Source organism: Lipotes vexillifer, unplaced genomic scaffold (genome assembly GCF_000442215.2).
Source record: "Lipotes vexillifer unplaced genomic scaffold, Lipotes_vexillifer_v1.1 scaffold921, whole genome shotgun sequence".
Lineage (NCBI taxonomy): Eukaryota > Metazoa > Chordata > Mammalia > Artiodactyla > Lipotidae > Lipotes > Lipotes vexillifer.
This window is the reverse complement of record NW_006787800.1, coordinates 2,058,578-2,073,820: the sequence shown is the minus strand read 5'-3', so window position 1 is coordinate 2,073,820 and position 15,243 is coordinate 2,058,578. Positions and strand designations below refer to the sequence as shown.

Below are 15,243 nucleotides of genomic sequence, written 5' to 3'. Positions count from 1 at the left end.
CAGGGGGCCGGTGGGGGTGGGGCGGGGCTGTTTCCGGGGAGTCCCCAGTCCTTACCCCTTTCAGCACCGCCTCCAGGTGCTCTCGGAACTGCATAAACAGGTTGATCTTCCAGCTGGTGTTGCAGGTCACAGAGTTGACCTGCGGAAGCGGAAGTGCACGGAGACCCGTGAGGCCAGGCAGGCCCCCAGCCCCTGGGGAGTGGGCCGGTTCTTAAGACCCGAAGTGGGTGAGGAGAGGCCGGCCCAGCTCCCATTAGAGCACAGGGGGGTGTCTTCTCCCAACCAGGGCCCCCAGACCCCAGCCCAGCTGCCCTGGGGCCGCCACCCAGTGGGGTGGAGAATGTGAGCAGACACTGGGAGACAGGCAGGGAGCAGGGAGCAGGGAGGCCCACCCAGCCCCTCCAGCTGTAGACAGGACTGGAGGAAGCAACCCTGGGGGCGGGGCGGGGTACGTGGACACCCATCCGCTGCCGGGCTGGCCCTGTTACCAACCAGGGTCCTTGGACTCTAATCAACAGAAATTAATAAGAGTCCAGATGAAAAATTCAGGCAAGGCTTTAGCAGGACTCCTACTTCAGCACTAGGGGGGTAAGACAAGTCACAGGTGGCCCTGCTCACTCTTCTTATATGGGGGGGGGGGGGCGGATTCATGGGTGGGGCCGGAGGGGTGATTTAGGCGGCCTGCCCACCCCCTTGGTGGTGCCCGGCATAGGGATCATGCACAGTAGTACCCTGCTTTTGCTCCCAGCACCTCAGAAATGGCAGTTGGTTTTTTCGGCCTTTTTGTACCTTACTGTTCACAACTTGCCCCAACTGTGCATGCGTGCAGTTCCTTTTAGTCTCTTACAGTTTCTTTGTATTTTGTTGCCTGAGGAGATGTTTGTCCAGGTGCAAGGGCAAGCACTCCCATAAAAGGTCCTAGGTCCCAGCCTATATCAGCCCACCACCCTGTTACCGACCCAGGTTCTTGGCCTCTTTAATCAGGAGAAATAGATAAGAGGCCAGATGAGAAATTCAGGCAAGGCTACAGCACAAGGGAGTGAAAACAAGGAACAGGTGCCCTTGCTTGCTCCCTGAGGCCAGGCAAGCTGGTCCCTTAAATGGGCTGAGGTCAGGGGCGGATCCATGGGTTAGGTCGGAGGCGTGGCTTAGGCGATCTGCCCACCCCCTCGGTGGCGCCCCCTTGGTGGTGCGGTGATCATGTGCAGTACCTGGCTTTTGCTCCTGGGACCCCAGAAGTGGCAGCTGGTTTTTGGCGTTTTTGTATCTTATTGTTCATCGTTGCCCTGACTGTGCATGGGTGCGGGTAGATTTAGTCCCTTACAGGTTCTTTGTATTTTGTTGCTCGGGAGACATTTGTCCAGGTGCAAGCACTCCCGTGAGGGGCCCCAGACCCCAGCCTATCTCAGCCCAGCGCCCGGCTCACCTCCTTGCAGCCAGCATTGTCGCTGAGCTCATAGTTGCTGGCATGCAGAGGCTGCCCAGCATTGACAGGGTTCAGGATCACCTTGTCCCCGACAACCACCTATGGGGACAGATGGAGCAGAGTGAGGGTGGGGACAGCCGGGCCCCCAGGCTTCCCTCTGGCCAGTCTGCCCGCTAAGAAACAGGCATGAGCTCATGCAGCCCCCACACCAAAGACCCTGGAGAAGCCCCCCTGGCGCTGTGGCCTGCGCCTTCCAGCAGGCCCCTCCCCCCAGCCCCATCCTCACATTGTCCCCGTTGCTCCGCAGCTTCCAGAAGGGCTGGATGAAGAGCCAGGAGCCCTCGTTGCCCGTGGCATCCAGTGTCACCCGCATGGCGTTCTTCTCCAGCAGGGCCGGCAGCCGCTTGTTCACGGTCAGGTACTTGTTACTTTTCATGTGCAGGAGCTGCGAGGCAGTGGGGGGCCAAGCAGTGGCGGGGGGGGGGGGGGGTTTTCAGGTGCAGGAGCGGGGAGGCAGTGGGGGGCCAAGCAGTGGCGGGGGGGGGGGGGGGCGGTGAGGTCATCCCAGGAGGCCAGCCCATCAGAAAGCGGGGGGCTAGGGGGCACACTGGACCCTTGGACACACAGACCGAGACAAACATGGCCACACGCACAATCACACACCCAGTCCAGCACCCGGGTGATCACACAAAGAGCTAGCGCTGTTCTAAACACCCTACGAGTAGCTCGAGGAACCTTCCAGCAACCAGAGGGCAGTACTATCACTGGCCTGATTGTCCAGTTGGGGAAACAGAGGCCCAAGGAAGTGAAGTAACTTGCCCAGGTCACAGAGCCAAGGTGTGAACCCGGACCTCGGGGCTCCAGAATCTGTGCTGGTGGCCACAGTGCTGAACACACACCCGTGCACACAGCCATTCAGGCCACACAGCAACGGGCACACGCAGAGGCAGACGCGCACTCACAGAGACAGTCCCGGGTTGGCTGGTGCCATGGCACTGGTGCCCCTCACCCCCACACCTGCCCCGGCGTCACACCTGGATCACACTGCCGTACTTTACGACGTCCCCATGCACCTTCTTGTTCTCTGTGTCATTCTGCTTCTGCTCCATCTGGGCCGCATGCTGCACAGACACGCACAAAGGTGGAGGGCGGGCCCAGAAGCCTGCTCCTGGAGGGACACATCTTCCCACCCCCCCACACACATGCAGGTCCTGGCACTGCACCCAGAGTGACCCTCCTGAGGCCATCTGGCCTGTTCCTCCCACTACCGACGACAGAACGAGGCTCAGAGTGTGTACAGCACGCAGCCCGCAGCACCAGATTCCTCCCCTCGGGCCCCTTCTCGCCACCTCCCTCTGGAGGGGGCAGCCAGCAGGCCTGTGAGCCCCCTACGCCCCAACACTTACCAGATAACCTAAGGTTGTGCCTCACTCCCCTGCCTCACCAGACTCCTGGTGCCCCAACAGGGGACCCCTGGCCCAGCCCAGACGCCGGCAGGTGTGCTTGGCGGCATTTCCTCCTCCCCTCCACCCTCACTCCTCTGTGACCCTCCCTCCCCGACCTGTGTGTGCTCCTAGCCCACTGCCTCCAGGGAGCCTTCCCTGACGAGCCACATCCAACTCTGACAGATCCAACCCTGATGCCTCCAGGATTTGGTTTGCATCCCACTGAGGACACCACTTTAGGTTCTTCTGTCCCATTAGACTGGAAGCTGCCCGAGGATACACTGTGCCTCCTCCATCAGACTGGGGGGTCCTGGAGGTGGTGGCTCTGTCTCCTCCATCAGACCGGCTCTCTCTGAGGGCAGTGGCCCCTCTGCCCCTTTCATCTCCTCAGTCCCATTATCCGGGCCTCATGCCGGAGGCTGGTGGGAGGATGGCTGCTGGGGAGCCATGCCAGGTACCACGTGACTTTCCACAAACCTACAGTGTACGGCTGTGTGACCACGTGTGGTTCTGAGTGTCTGCGCACGCGTGAATGCCCTGCGCCCAGCCAGATCCACAGCTCAGCCTGGGCCTGTGGCGGCAGCAGGCGGAAGCTGTGACAGCCCCCAGCCCAGGATGAGAGACGGCCTTATTTATAACAGAGCTCAGCAGCCCACACCCAGCCCCCTTTTTCCAGCCCAGTTCACAGCTGTGGGTGGGGCCCACCTGGGCCCACCCTTTCCCCATTTCACACCACCTCCTCAGAGAAGGGGATACGGGGAAGCAAGGTCTGCCTGATAGGGGGCAGGGCCCCAGGTCCGGGGGAGGGTCTCAGAAGCAGGCTGCAACGTTGCTGACCACAGCCAATCCTCCCACTCTCTCTTCCATGCGGATTGGGCTGGACGCCCTGAGCTCTGTCCAGAGAGAACCGCCCAGGATGTAAACCGAGAGGCCTGAGAGCAACCACACCAGGCCCTCACACCACACACCAAGGTTGGCCAGAGACCCAGGGACCGTCTAAGCCCCACTGCCAACTCGTAGGATGAGCACAATGGCCCAGTCCCCTTGGAGGGCCCCAGGCTCCAACTCTATAAAATGAGGGGTGAGGTCAAGACTAGTTCTTAAATCAGGTTCGCTGGAGCCACTGTCTCTAGGAGCCCCTGGTAACTCCATGTACAGCTGCACAGGTCGTTCACTTCACTGTGGTGTCCAGCTGAAGGCCTGGCTGGCAGCTGAAGTGCAGAGTCCACAGTTCACTGAGCCACGTGCCCTGGGACAGGGCACACACACCTGCGCGTGCACACGCCTGTGCACACACACCTGCGCGTGCACACACCTGTGCAACACACCTGTAACTTCTGCAGCAGCACCACGTCGGCAATCTTCTCCTTGTCCTGCTTGGTCTGCTTGGCCTTCCAGTACTGCTTCTGGGCCGAGTAGCGGTTCATGGGACACACCTTGAAGAGGCAGTCTGAGGAGGGAGGGCAAAAGGAGGGAGCTCGGTTCATGCGGGGCTCAGGGGAAAACCCTGGCCTGCAGCCCTGCCCCCAAAGCCCACCTCTGCGCTCCCCACCCCTCTCCACCCCGCCACCCTTCTTGGGTAGAGAGGCAGTGGTCAGAAGACCCCCGTGGAACTGGGAGCATCCTGGATTGTGCTGAGTAGAATGGAGGGGCCCAGAAGCAGGTCTGAGAGTGGGACCTCACCTGGGAGGCGGACGCGTGCCCTCTTCCCCACGGGAGATTTATCAGAGGCCCTTGGGCCAGCACCCCATGCCCTGTGTCCAGGTTTTGTGGACATTGGCAGCTGACCATTCACATCAGCATCCTTTCTCTGGCCCACCCCCATCTTGCCCACAGATGTCTGGGAAGTTACATTCCCCCCAGCCCCCAAGGGGTGTCCTCCATCCACTGGCAGCAGGAGGGGACCGCCTGCAGTGGTCCCTGTGGGATCAGCCTGAGGCCTCTCTTCCCCCGAAACCATCTCCTTGCTCGGCGCCCTCACACTCCTCCTGGGACCCCTCCTCAATAATTCTCCCGTTGTAGACTCTGCTTCTAGGGAACTCAACCCAAGAGAGTGCCAATCAAAATTCCAGAAACAGGTTCTTTATTACCTGATTTTTATTCTGGACACAGATAAAGCATCAATGATTTTCACAAGCCCAAACTCCAGAAAGGATGTCAGATTTTTCTACTTCTGGAAAGGAGGCATGAGTTGGAAAATCCTATTGTAAAGTGTGATGTGAAGGGATAGAGGATTCTGGGTCCCGGTGAAACGCTGGCACGGGGACTGGGCCTGACGATAGCATGAGCCGTGCTGGGAGGCAGTGAGCTCCCCGTCACAGGAGGGAATCCCAGGAGAGCACAGGGCTGGGCTCACAGCCTCTAAGACCCCTCCCAGGCCGCAGTGCCTCCACAATCAGCTGTGCTCCCGCAGCAGAAACACAGGAAGACGGTTGTGCTGGGAACATGGACAGGGGCCCCTGGGGGAGCAGATCACAGAGACAGGGCCCTGCCTCATGCCTCCTTTATATATATGTCACATAATGCTTATTGATCCCACTCCTGGGCTTATATCAGGAGAAAACTAATTTGAAAAGATACATGCACCCCAGTGTTCACAGCAGCACTATTTACAATAGCCAGGACATGGAAGCAACCTAAATGTCCATCAACAGATGAATGGATAAAGAAGATGTGGTATGTATACACAATAGAATATTACTCAGCCATAAAAAAGAATGAAATCATGCCGTTTGAAGCAACATCGATGGACCTAGAGATTATCATATTAAGTGAAGTAAGCCAGAGAGAGAAAGACAAATACCATATGATATCACTTACATATGGAATCTAAAAAAAATGAGATAAATGAACTTATTTACAAAACAGAAAGAGACTCACAGTCGACAGAGAAAACAAACTTAATGGTTACCAAAGGGGATGGGGGGTGTTGGGGGGGAGAGATAAATTAGGAGTTTGGGATTAACATACACACACTACTATATATAAAATAGATAAATAGAAGCTGCCACCTCAGAAGGAAGTGATCACACCAGACGAGGTCATGGCCCATCTTGGAGACTTGCCTTCTGTCCATCAAGCCCCAGGAGAAGAGTCAGAAGTAATTCAGCTTAATTTTCAGCAGAATGTGGACGATGCAATGTCCACAGGATGCAGTGCTGCCTAAACTGGCCACAGGTCTGGATGGCAAGGTGCTATTCACAGGTGTCTCTGATTTTGAGCATACACCTGAGTGCAGTGTCTTCGACCTACAAGGCATACCTCTGTACCATGGCTGGCTTGTTGATCCACAGAGTCCTGAAGCTGTGAGTGCAGTTGGGAAACTGAGTTACAACCAACTCAGTTGTAACCAACTGAGTTACAACCAATCATCACCTGCAAGCACTCCAGTGACACCAGCCTCGGGACAGAAGGCCTGACTGCAGAGCAGTTCCTGGAGACCACCGCCACACAGCTGACCTACCATGGTCTGTGTGAGCTAACAATAGCTGCCAAGGAGGGCGAACTTAGCGTCTTTTTCTGGAACAACCACTTTAGCACTATGACTAAGCACAAGGGTCACTTGTACCTACTGGTCACCGACCAGGGCTTTCTACAGGAGGAGCAAGTGGTGTGGGAGAGCCTGCACAACGTGGACGGAGACAGCTGTTTCTGTGACTCTGACTCTCACCTAAGTCACTCCCTGGGCAAGGGACCTGGAGCAGAAGGTGGGAGTGGCTCCCCAGAAAAGCATCAGCAGGTGGACCAGGACTACCTGATCGCCTTGTCCCTGCAGCAGCAGCAGCCGTCGCGAGGCACATTGGGTCTTAGCGACCTGGAGCTGGCCCAGCAACCCCAGCAAGAGGCGTACCAACAGCACCAAGCAGCCCAGCCCGCGTCAGCACGGGCCCTGTCACCGCAGGGGAGAGGAGCCGCATTTGGACGCCCAGCTGCCGAGTGTCGGCAAAGGCCGAAGCAAGAGTCCGACTGTGTCCTCCTGTAGCCCCGCTCAGTTCCAGGCTGCCCTGCCTCCGCTTTCAGAGGTTGGGGCTATTTTGCTTGCTCCCCAGCTCAACTTGAGATATGCAGGGTAACTTATTTATGGAATGTTGGGGATCAGAGCAGGCAGTAAATGCCAAGGTCAGACTTGGTGACGTCTTTGCCCCCACGTGCTGCCTCCTCTTCCTCCCAACCGTCCTGGGCAACACTGGGGTTGGTGGGGTGAGGATTTCTGATTCCCAACTCCCCTTCCCCAGAGTAGTCACATTAATATACAGACTCAGGCTGCAGGGTGAGGTCCCCATCTAGAACACATCTCCCCTACTTTCTGCTCCTGCAGGCCCACCCGTATCCAGCCATCTGTTTGTTTCCGGGTTTGATTTGGGTTTCTATCTCCATTATTTGTAATGCCTTCCTAGGGGTTTGGAAATAAAACTGCTTTCCTGAGAAAAAAATAAAAAATAAAATAGATAAATAACAAGAACCTACTGTATAGCACAGGGAACTATATTCAATATCTTGTAATAACCTATAATGCAAAAGAATCTGAAAAAGAATATATATACACACACACACGCAGGCACGCACACACATTATGTATAACTGAATCACTGTGCTGTATACCTGGAACTAACACAACATTGTAAATTAATTATACTTCAATTTTTTTAAATGGTTTAAAAAAAGAAGAGAAACACAAGTCGAAAAAAAATGCTTGTTGAATGAATAAATGATCTGAGCCCTCTAAAATGTTTGTGGCCCACCCCTATGAGCAATGCACATCTCCATGCTTTTACTCTGCTGTGCTCTTTGCCCAAAGGCGAACCCGTCCAAAACCCAAGAGGGGCCAGAACCTTCCTTCTCACCAAACTGTGGGGCAGAAGGGCAGAGAGGAGAGAGGGTGAAAGGGTAGCCAGGAGACCGGGCCCACGCAGGACCAGCAGCAGCAAAAGCCAAGAGAAAAGTCTGGGTCCAGGGGGGTGTCCTACCGTAAGGACTGTGCGTGCTGGGGGGAATGCACCTGTGGGTGCGGGGGCACAGGGCTGGTGAGGCTGCAGACAAGAGGATATTCCTTTATCAAAGTCGGCTGACATTCCCCAAAACTAAGGTATGCAATACTCCAAAAACTCACTACCACTGCACAGAATCATCCGGGGCGGGGGAAGATTTAAAAAATACAAACTCTCAGCTCCCCCATAGATCTTGGTAGGGGTCAAGCCCTGCAGATATGCATCGTGAAAGGCACACCCCACCCCCGCCCCCGATCCCAGATGGTTCTGCTGCCCAACCAAGGCTGCAAAGCACTAGCAGGGGATTCGAGACAAGAACAGAGCACAGGGAATAAAGTTATCCAGCCACAATTACACATAAACGCTGTATAAATCATGTAAACATCTGTTTCTAATCTTTAACATTTAGACTCAACTTATAGAGCACCGAGGACTCCATTGTGGTTACAGAAGAGAATGCAAAGCTTATTCAGTCTTGATGTAAAACGAAAAGGGTGCGTGGTTGGTGGAAGGCAGACGTGAGGCAGAGCACTGCAGGAGTTGACAGGATGAGAAATTAAGGTGTGACCATGATACTTGGGTTAATAAAGGTGACCATGGAGAATCTACAACAGCGACAGCATGCTGCTGGGGGCAGGGGGAGGGGAGAAAGTGGAGGGATGGGCCGAGAGAGAAACTCTCCGGGAATAAGCAAAACCTGGGGTAGCAAGCAGAAGAAACGATGAGAAGGGTGAATGGGTTTGCTTTCTCTTATTACACTGTTGGACAAGGCGCAAGACAAAAGATCAGAGCCACAGATGCCCCCTCCCTTGGACACAGCAATTTCCCCACGGGTCCTTCATTCCAAGAGCACAGCTGCATTTGTACAAAATGACAAGGGACAAGGGTCTTCACTGCACTGTCGGGAATGATAAAGATTAGAAACAGCCCACGTGCCCATCAGAGGGGACTGGTTAAACAAATTAAGATGGAGCCACATGAAGGACAGCTATGGAACTGTGGGGCGGGGGGTGGTCAGAAACCCTGACACAGGCTGCAATCCGGGTAAACCTTGAAGCCATTATGCTAAGTGACATAAGCCACAAAAGGACAAATAAGGTACGATTCTGCTCATGTGAGGTACTTAAGACTAGTCGGATTCATATAGACGGAAAGTCTGACGGTGGTTGGGGTGCGGGGTGGGTTGGGAATGGGGAGTTATTATTTAATGGATATAGAGCTTCGGTTTTTCAAGAGGAAAAGCAGTTCTGTGGATGGATGGCGGTGATGGCTGATGAGACTGTGCTTAATGTCACTGACCTGTACACTTAAAAGTGGTTAAGATGGTAAACTTCACGTGGCTATTCACCACAGTTGAAAAAAATATTTTTGAAATGCTTAAAACTATGTAAACCATAGGAACACTGTTTTCACAGTTGTCCAGGATATGGACAAAAATGAGTTTTTAAGTGAAAAAAAGAGAGAGAAAGAGAGTTCAAGACCTCTATATACTAATATAGAAAGATCTCCAGTAGGATCTATCCACAGTAAGACTCATAAAGTAAAAACAGCAAAGAATAGAACAGTGCATATAGAATGCTACCCCAGTGTAAGAAAATCGGGGAAGTCTGAACATATGTTTGCAGTTGCATTAAGGACCACGGGAGGATGCATAAGAAACAAAGAAAGTGGTTACCTGGAGGTACAACAGTGGAGATGGGAGAGGGCTGTGGGAGCAGATTCTCAATGGATTTTTGCACAACGTTTTGAGGTGTAACCGGATGAATAAAATACCTAGTCTGATTCTCTAGTAGGGTTGTTCCTGGAGAAGGGGACAGGAGGTGAGTGAGGGTAGGATGGGATGCTCCCATCTGGATCCTAGAGCCTGTATTTGTATTACTTTTTTTTTTTTTTTTTTGCGGTACGCGGGCCTCTCACTGTTGTGGCCTCTCCCGTTGCGGAGCACAGGCTCCGGACGCGCAGGCTCAGCGGCCATGGGTCACGGGCCCAGCCTCTCCGTGGCATGTGGGATCTTCCCGGACCGGGGCACGAACCCGTGTCCCCTGCATCAGCAGGCGGACTCTCAACCACTGTGCGACCAGGGAAGCCCTGTATTACTTTTATAAAGAGGAAAAAGAAAAGATGAAGAACAAGATTTTAAGTGGCTCATAAACATATGAAAAGATGTCTCACTAGTAGTCAGAGGAATGCAAATTAAAACCACAGTGAGATGGCATTTCACACCCAGCAGGCTGGAAGACATTTAAGTGGGACAAAACCAAGTGTAGCCAGGATAGGGGTGCAGCAAGGGCACCCCCACCCCATGCACCCACAGTCTGGCAGGGGTGAACGGGGGCGAGGGGTGGGGGTAAACACAGCCCCCATGGAAGGCGGCAGGGCCGTTCCTAGCAAGACAGGAGAGATGCCTCTCACCCAGGTCACCCTCCCTTGGAACATACCCAAGAAACTCTTGCCCACGGGCCCAGGGAGACATACGTGTACAGGGGGCTCACTGCAGCATTGTTGGCAATTACCAAAAACTGCAAATGAGATAAACCTCCATCAACAGGGGAACCAATAAAAGGACTGCAGTTTACTCACTCAGTGGAGTATTACATAGCAATGAAACAGATGAACTAGAGCCATGCGGGTCAATACAGATAAGTCTCAGAAACAGTGCAGAGGACTTCCTTGGTGGCGCAGTGGTTAAGAATCTGCTTGCCAATGCAGGGGACACGGGTTCGAGCCCTGGCCCGGGAAGATCCCACATGCCGCAGAGAAACTAAGCCCACGCGCCACAAATACTGAGCCTGTGCTCTACAGCCTGTGAGCCACAAAATGCTGAGACCATGTGCCACAACTACTGAAGCCCACGCGCCCAGAGCCTGTGCTCCGCAACAAGAGAAGCCACCGATGAAAAAAGTGCAGGATTTGTACAGAAGGCTACCTTCAACATACAGCGTTGGAAAAATGGAAAAGAATACCCTATATAACTCATCATAGAAATATCTCTACGTGTTAAAGCAAAAGCATAAAAACAGGCCCCTGAATGAGGCATACCAATTTCTGAGAGTGTCTACCTCTGGGGAGGGGGAAGAGAAGGAGGTCAGGGGAAGACACAGGGGGCTTTGGCTACATGCATAAGATGCTCTCTCTTTAAAAATGAAAAAGACCTGAAATAAACACAGGAAAAAGGATTTGAGAGAGCTCAGTAGTGGGTGCCTGGGTGTGTTATCTTTCTCTTTACTTTTTCATTTTAGTAGTTGAAGCGGATCTTAATAAAAGTAACAATAAACCAGGCTTGGAAGATGGGCAGGTAGAGCAGAGGCATGAGGCTGGGGGCAGAGGGCACCCAGGGTGCAAGCACAGGGAGGTCCCCTCATCAGCCCCCTCCCCAGCACCTGCCGCCCACTATGTGGGTAAGTGACTGCTACACATTTCGTGGGGTCGCCTTAGCTGGGGGTGTGAGCACTGAGCTTCCCAGGTGGACGGGGAGGTGCGTCCTTCTGCAATGGGTCTCCCGCACCCATGCTGTGGGAGGGGACCTGCCCAGACCTGGCCCGGCCAGGAGAGCAGGATTCTGAGCAGCCATAACCCAAGACCCCTACAACAAAGCGGAGGTCGGGGAGGCTGGGCTGGCGTGGGGTGCCCTACATATTGGGGCACTGGCAGCCTGGGCCTCCCAGGGCCCTGCAAACTCTGGAAAAAAAATTCCCTGAACATGTCGGGGCTTGGGATGGCCTTGGAAGGTGCAGGAGCTGAAACCACAAACAGAGGCTGATGGAGGCAGGGCGGGGGCTTCACGGGCTCGGCCGACCCAGCCTGGGGGCCTCCGGGGTCAGCAGGTGAAGGAGGCGCGAGCCGTGCAGGGAGAGAGGGAGACACCACAGTTCCCAGCCAAGGCCGGGCCCACCCCAGGGTGGCCTCAGAACACCTTGGCCATCTCTGATGAGCTCCGACCAAGTTCTAAAATGCCTGCCATGGTCCCCATGCCCTTGCTGGGATCTCCCTCCAGGGCGGGGCTGTTTGCAGGAGAAACATGCAACAATGAGAACTGGGACTCCAGGGTTGGAGGCCAAGCTCAACCTTTCTTCTCTGGGCTTCAACCTCAAAGCTGAAGAGGTTGGAGTCTGTGTCTCTTGTCCCAGGTTCTCACGCTCCAACTTACTTGCCAGCCAAGGGGCTGCAGAGAGACCTGGTTCTGTCCCAGAAGGTGGGCTCTTCTCAGGTCCACACTGGGCCACAGGGGGTCCAGAGGGGCCTCTGCCCGCCTCACCAAGACACCCAGGCCAGGCCAGGAGCAGGGTGGGTGGGGAGGGGGCTGGGGGCTGAGCCCCTCTGGCATCTCCCGGAGCTGGTGGGGCCCAGCACAGCCTCGGGGACCACGGAGCAGCCCCCGACGCTGGGGTGGGCCCTGCTCAGGGCTTTGGGAAAATAAAGAGGAAGAGAAAGGAGGGAGTGGGAGGCGGACAAGAAGTCAAAGGAGCACTTGTTCTGCTAAGTAGCTGTTTTGTTGTCAAAAATTGGCCCCAAACTCTGTCTACCGGAACTCGAGGGCAAATATTCCTCTGCCACACCCACCTCCCTGTCACCACCAATCACGCCACACAGCTGACTGCACACACTGAGACACACCACCCACCTTCTCGTTTCTGCCCCGGTCCCCTCCCTGCCCTGGCACAGCCCAGCCTCGGGACCTCAACCACTCTCTTCCGTTCTAAGTTCTTCCCAAGAATTCACCCAAAACCCTCAGCTAGAGCAGAAATCAAAGCGCTCCTATTCCTGGCTCCGGGAAAGTGCCAGAGCTGTTACCTCCAAGCAGGCAGCCCACACGACCACCCGAAACCCCCATCTTTACCCAGAGCATGGCTAATAAATGTGAGGAAAAGCAGCGGGCCTGGTGTGGCTAGAGGGAACAAGGGAGGGCCAGGGGTAGGGGATGAGGTGAGAGGCAGTGCGGCCAGATGGGGCAGGACAGAGGGGTCTGCGGTGGTGAGGAAGGTCCAGTGCCGGAGGCGGGCCCCACAGAGCCAGGCACGTCCTGACCTAAGACCCCACTCAGAGGCACACGATGGAAGCAGAACAGTAGATGTGGGGCCCCCCTGCAGCCTGGGAGGAGCCCTTCTGTCTCCTCCACACTCCGACAGATAGGCAAGGCCCCCAGCAGACAGAGAGCGCCAAGGATGCCACAGGACTGTCGTAAATCCCACTCCCCTCCCTCAACCGCAACCCTCTCGAGGACAATCCCAGCTGATCTCTCCCCAGAGGAGCAGCCACGTGGGCAGCCAAGGTGGCACGGCCTGGCGTGTTCCTGCCTGCTCCCAACCTGCCCACCACGCCCAGGCTCCATCTGCCTGCCTGTCTCAGCCTCACAAGTAATCACCACAATGACAACTTCTCCTGCGGGGCGCAGTGACAGCAGGATATCATTTCATCCTCATGAAGGCCCCCGGGCCTGTGGGGCGGGGCTGAGGCGCCCACTGACCTCGGAGGACACAGAGAGGGAAGGCACTTGCCCGGGGACCATGGGGTCCAACCCCCTCACCATGCAGCACAGAGAAGGGCTCTCACCCTGGGCCTCCTAACACCTGAGGAGATTCTCTTTTCCTCCCCTGTTCCCTCAGAAAACGCCCAGTCACACAAAGAAAGTCTTGTGGGTGGTGGGGAGGTCAGGGGAGAACGGGCCCCCAGCCAGAAGTGGGTGTGCCGCTAAGAAGTGGGGTGTGGCCCCCGGAAAATGAAGGCAGAGGCCATCCTGCCGAGATGGCGTCATTCAAGCCGATGGGGGTTCCACGGGCAGCAGTGTGAGGGGGCTGTGGGCGGCACCTTGCCTAACCCGCCCACTGGGCCCCTGGGTTGAATGGGTTCTGTCCAAGGTCCAGGACTCGGCAGCCAGGAGGGGGAGGGGAGTTAGTGGTGGGGAGCAGAGGTCTCACCTCGGAACTTCTTAGGAGGGTTGTCCAGGTCCCCAGCCGCGGGCTCCACGACACAGCGGTCATCCACCAACCTGGGGGACAAGGCAGCTGGGTCAGCAGAAAGAAGACACCCACCTCCCCAGGCGTCCCTCCCTCAGGGCAGGGGGTTCCAGGGCACCAGGGAGGCCTCCAAAGAAACCTCTCAAGGGATGGAGTGGGAGGTTGGGGTTCGAAGATATAAGCTTTTATATATAGAATGGATAAACAACAAGGTCCTACAGTAGAGCACAGAGAACTATATTCAGTATCCTGTGATAAACCTTAATGGAAAAGAATACACAAAAAGAATGTATATATATGGATAACTGCATCACTTTGCTGTACAGCACAAATTAACACAACATTGTAAATCAACTACACTTCAATTTATACTTTTTAATTGAAGTTTAAAGTATACTTTATACTTCAATTAAAAAAACAAAACAAAAAACAAAGAAACTTCTCCATCACTGACAACCCCCTGCCATCAGGTCATCCCCTTTCCTGGCACCACTGTTAAAAGGCGATGTCTCCTGGGTGGGGATGGGGGAGACCCCACACAAAGCTCAGAGACACACCCAGCCCACCCCCGACCCCCCAGCTGGAGCTGTCCCATGGGGACCTGCTGCCAGTCTGGGCTGTCACACACTGCGGATATAACTCCTGTCATAGCCCTGAGACCCTGCCCAGACCTGAAAAGGCAGCAGGTGATGGAGGAAGAGAGAAGGGGACCGGGAGACAGAGACACAGAGAGGAAGGGAGAGACAGAAAAGACAGAGTCAGAAAGATAAACAGGATAAGAAACAGAAGCAGAGAGAGACTAGAGACAGATGAACAGATGAGAGAAGCTTATGAGACACCAAACTACGGGGACAGGCCTCCGGGTCTCAAAGACAGGACAGTGAACCTTGCACCTTCCAGACCTCAGTCAGGCCCATTTCATACTCTCTGCTTTGGTCACCCTTGGGCTTGAAATTTCTCCCTTCCAGCCATGGCTGAGGTTAATCCTGAGTCTCTGGAGGACACCCACTCATCCATCCATCCACCCATTCCTGCATTTAACGTTCTTCAATGCCACCCCAGCCTCTAGGACAAAGTGATGATGATGACCCACCGTCTCAGAGGCCAAATCTCTCTCAGCACATCACAACCACTTCCTCTGAATTCTCACCAACTTCCCCCAAGGGGCTAGTCATGAGCACCATTTTACAGAGGAGGAAACTGGGTTTGAACATTAAATAATTTGTCTGAAGCCACAGAGCTCATTCCAAAGCCTCCTTCTGTGCCTCTCCTCCTTGGATTGGCCAACAAGGCCTTTTGTGATCTGACCTCCACCCACTCCCTAGCTAGCCTCACAACCTCCTTGCCCCAGCTGTGCTAAACCTCCGGTTGATCTCAAGGTCCCTGGAGCTCTCATCTCTACAGAGGTGGTCCCAGAAGCATGGGGCGGG

General features: G+C 54.8%; 1 protein-coding gene and 1 pseudogene across 1 annotated transcript in view; one reads left to right on the top strand and one right to left on the bottom strand.

Annotated features, from left to right (window-relative positions):
* Nucleotides 1–15,243, bottom strand: part of ITPR3 (inositol 1,4,5-trisphosphate receptor type 3) — a 68,342-nt gene that overhangs the window by 38,584 nt on the left and 14,515 nt on the right. The window contains exons 2-7 of the mRNA XM_007460843.1: nucleotides 13,775–13,845; nucleotides 4,200–4,321; nucleotides 2,461–2,547; nucleotides 1,713–1,871; nucleotides 1,427–1,525; nucleotides 56–139 (exon numbers count right to left, since the gene is read on the bottom strand). Coding sequence (XP_007460905.1) covers nucleotides 56–139; nucleotides 1,427–1,525; nucleotides 1,713–1,871; nucleotides 2,461–2,547; nucleotides 4,200–4,321; nucleotides 13,775–13,845 — 622 coding nt within the window. The remainder of the gene's footprint in view (nucleotides 1–55; nucleotides 140–1,426; nucleotides 1,526–1,712; nucleotides 1,872–2,460; nucleotides 2,548–4,199; nucleotides 4,322–13,774; nucleotides 13,846–15,243) is intronic.
* Nucleotides 5,873–6,853, top strand: LOC103070120 (protein FAM63A pseudogene; annotated as a pseudogene).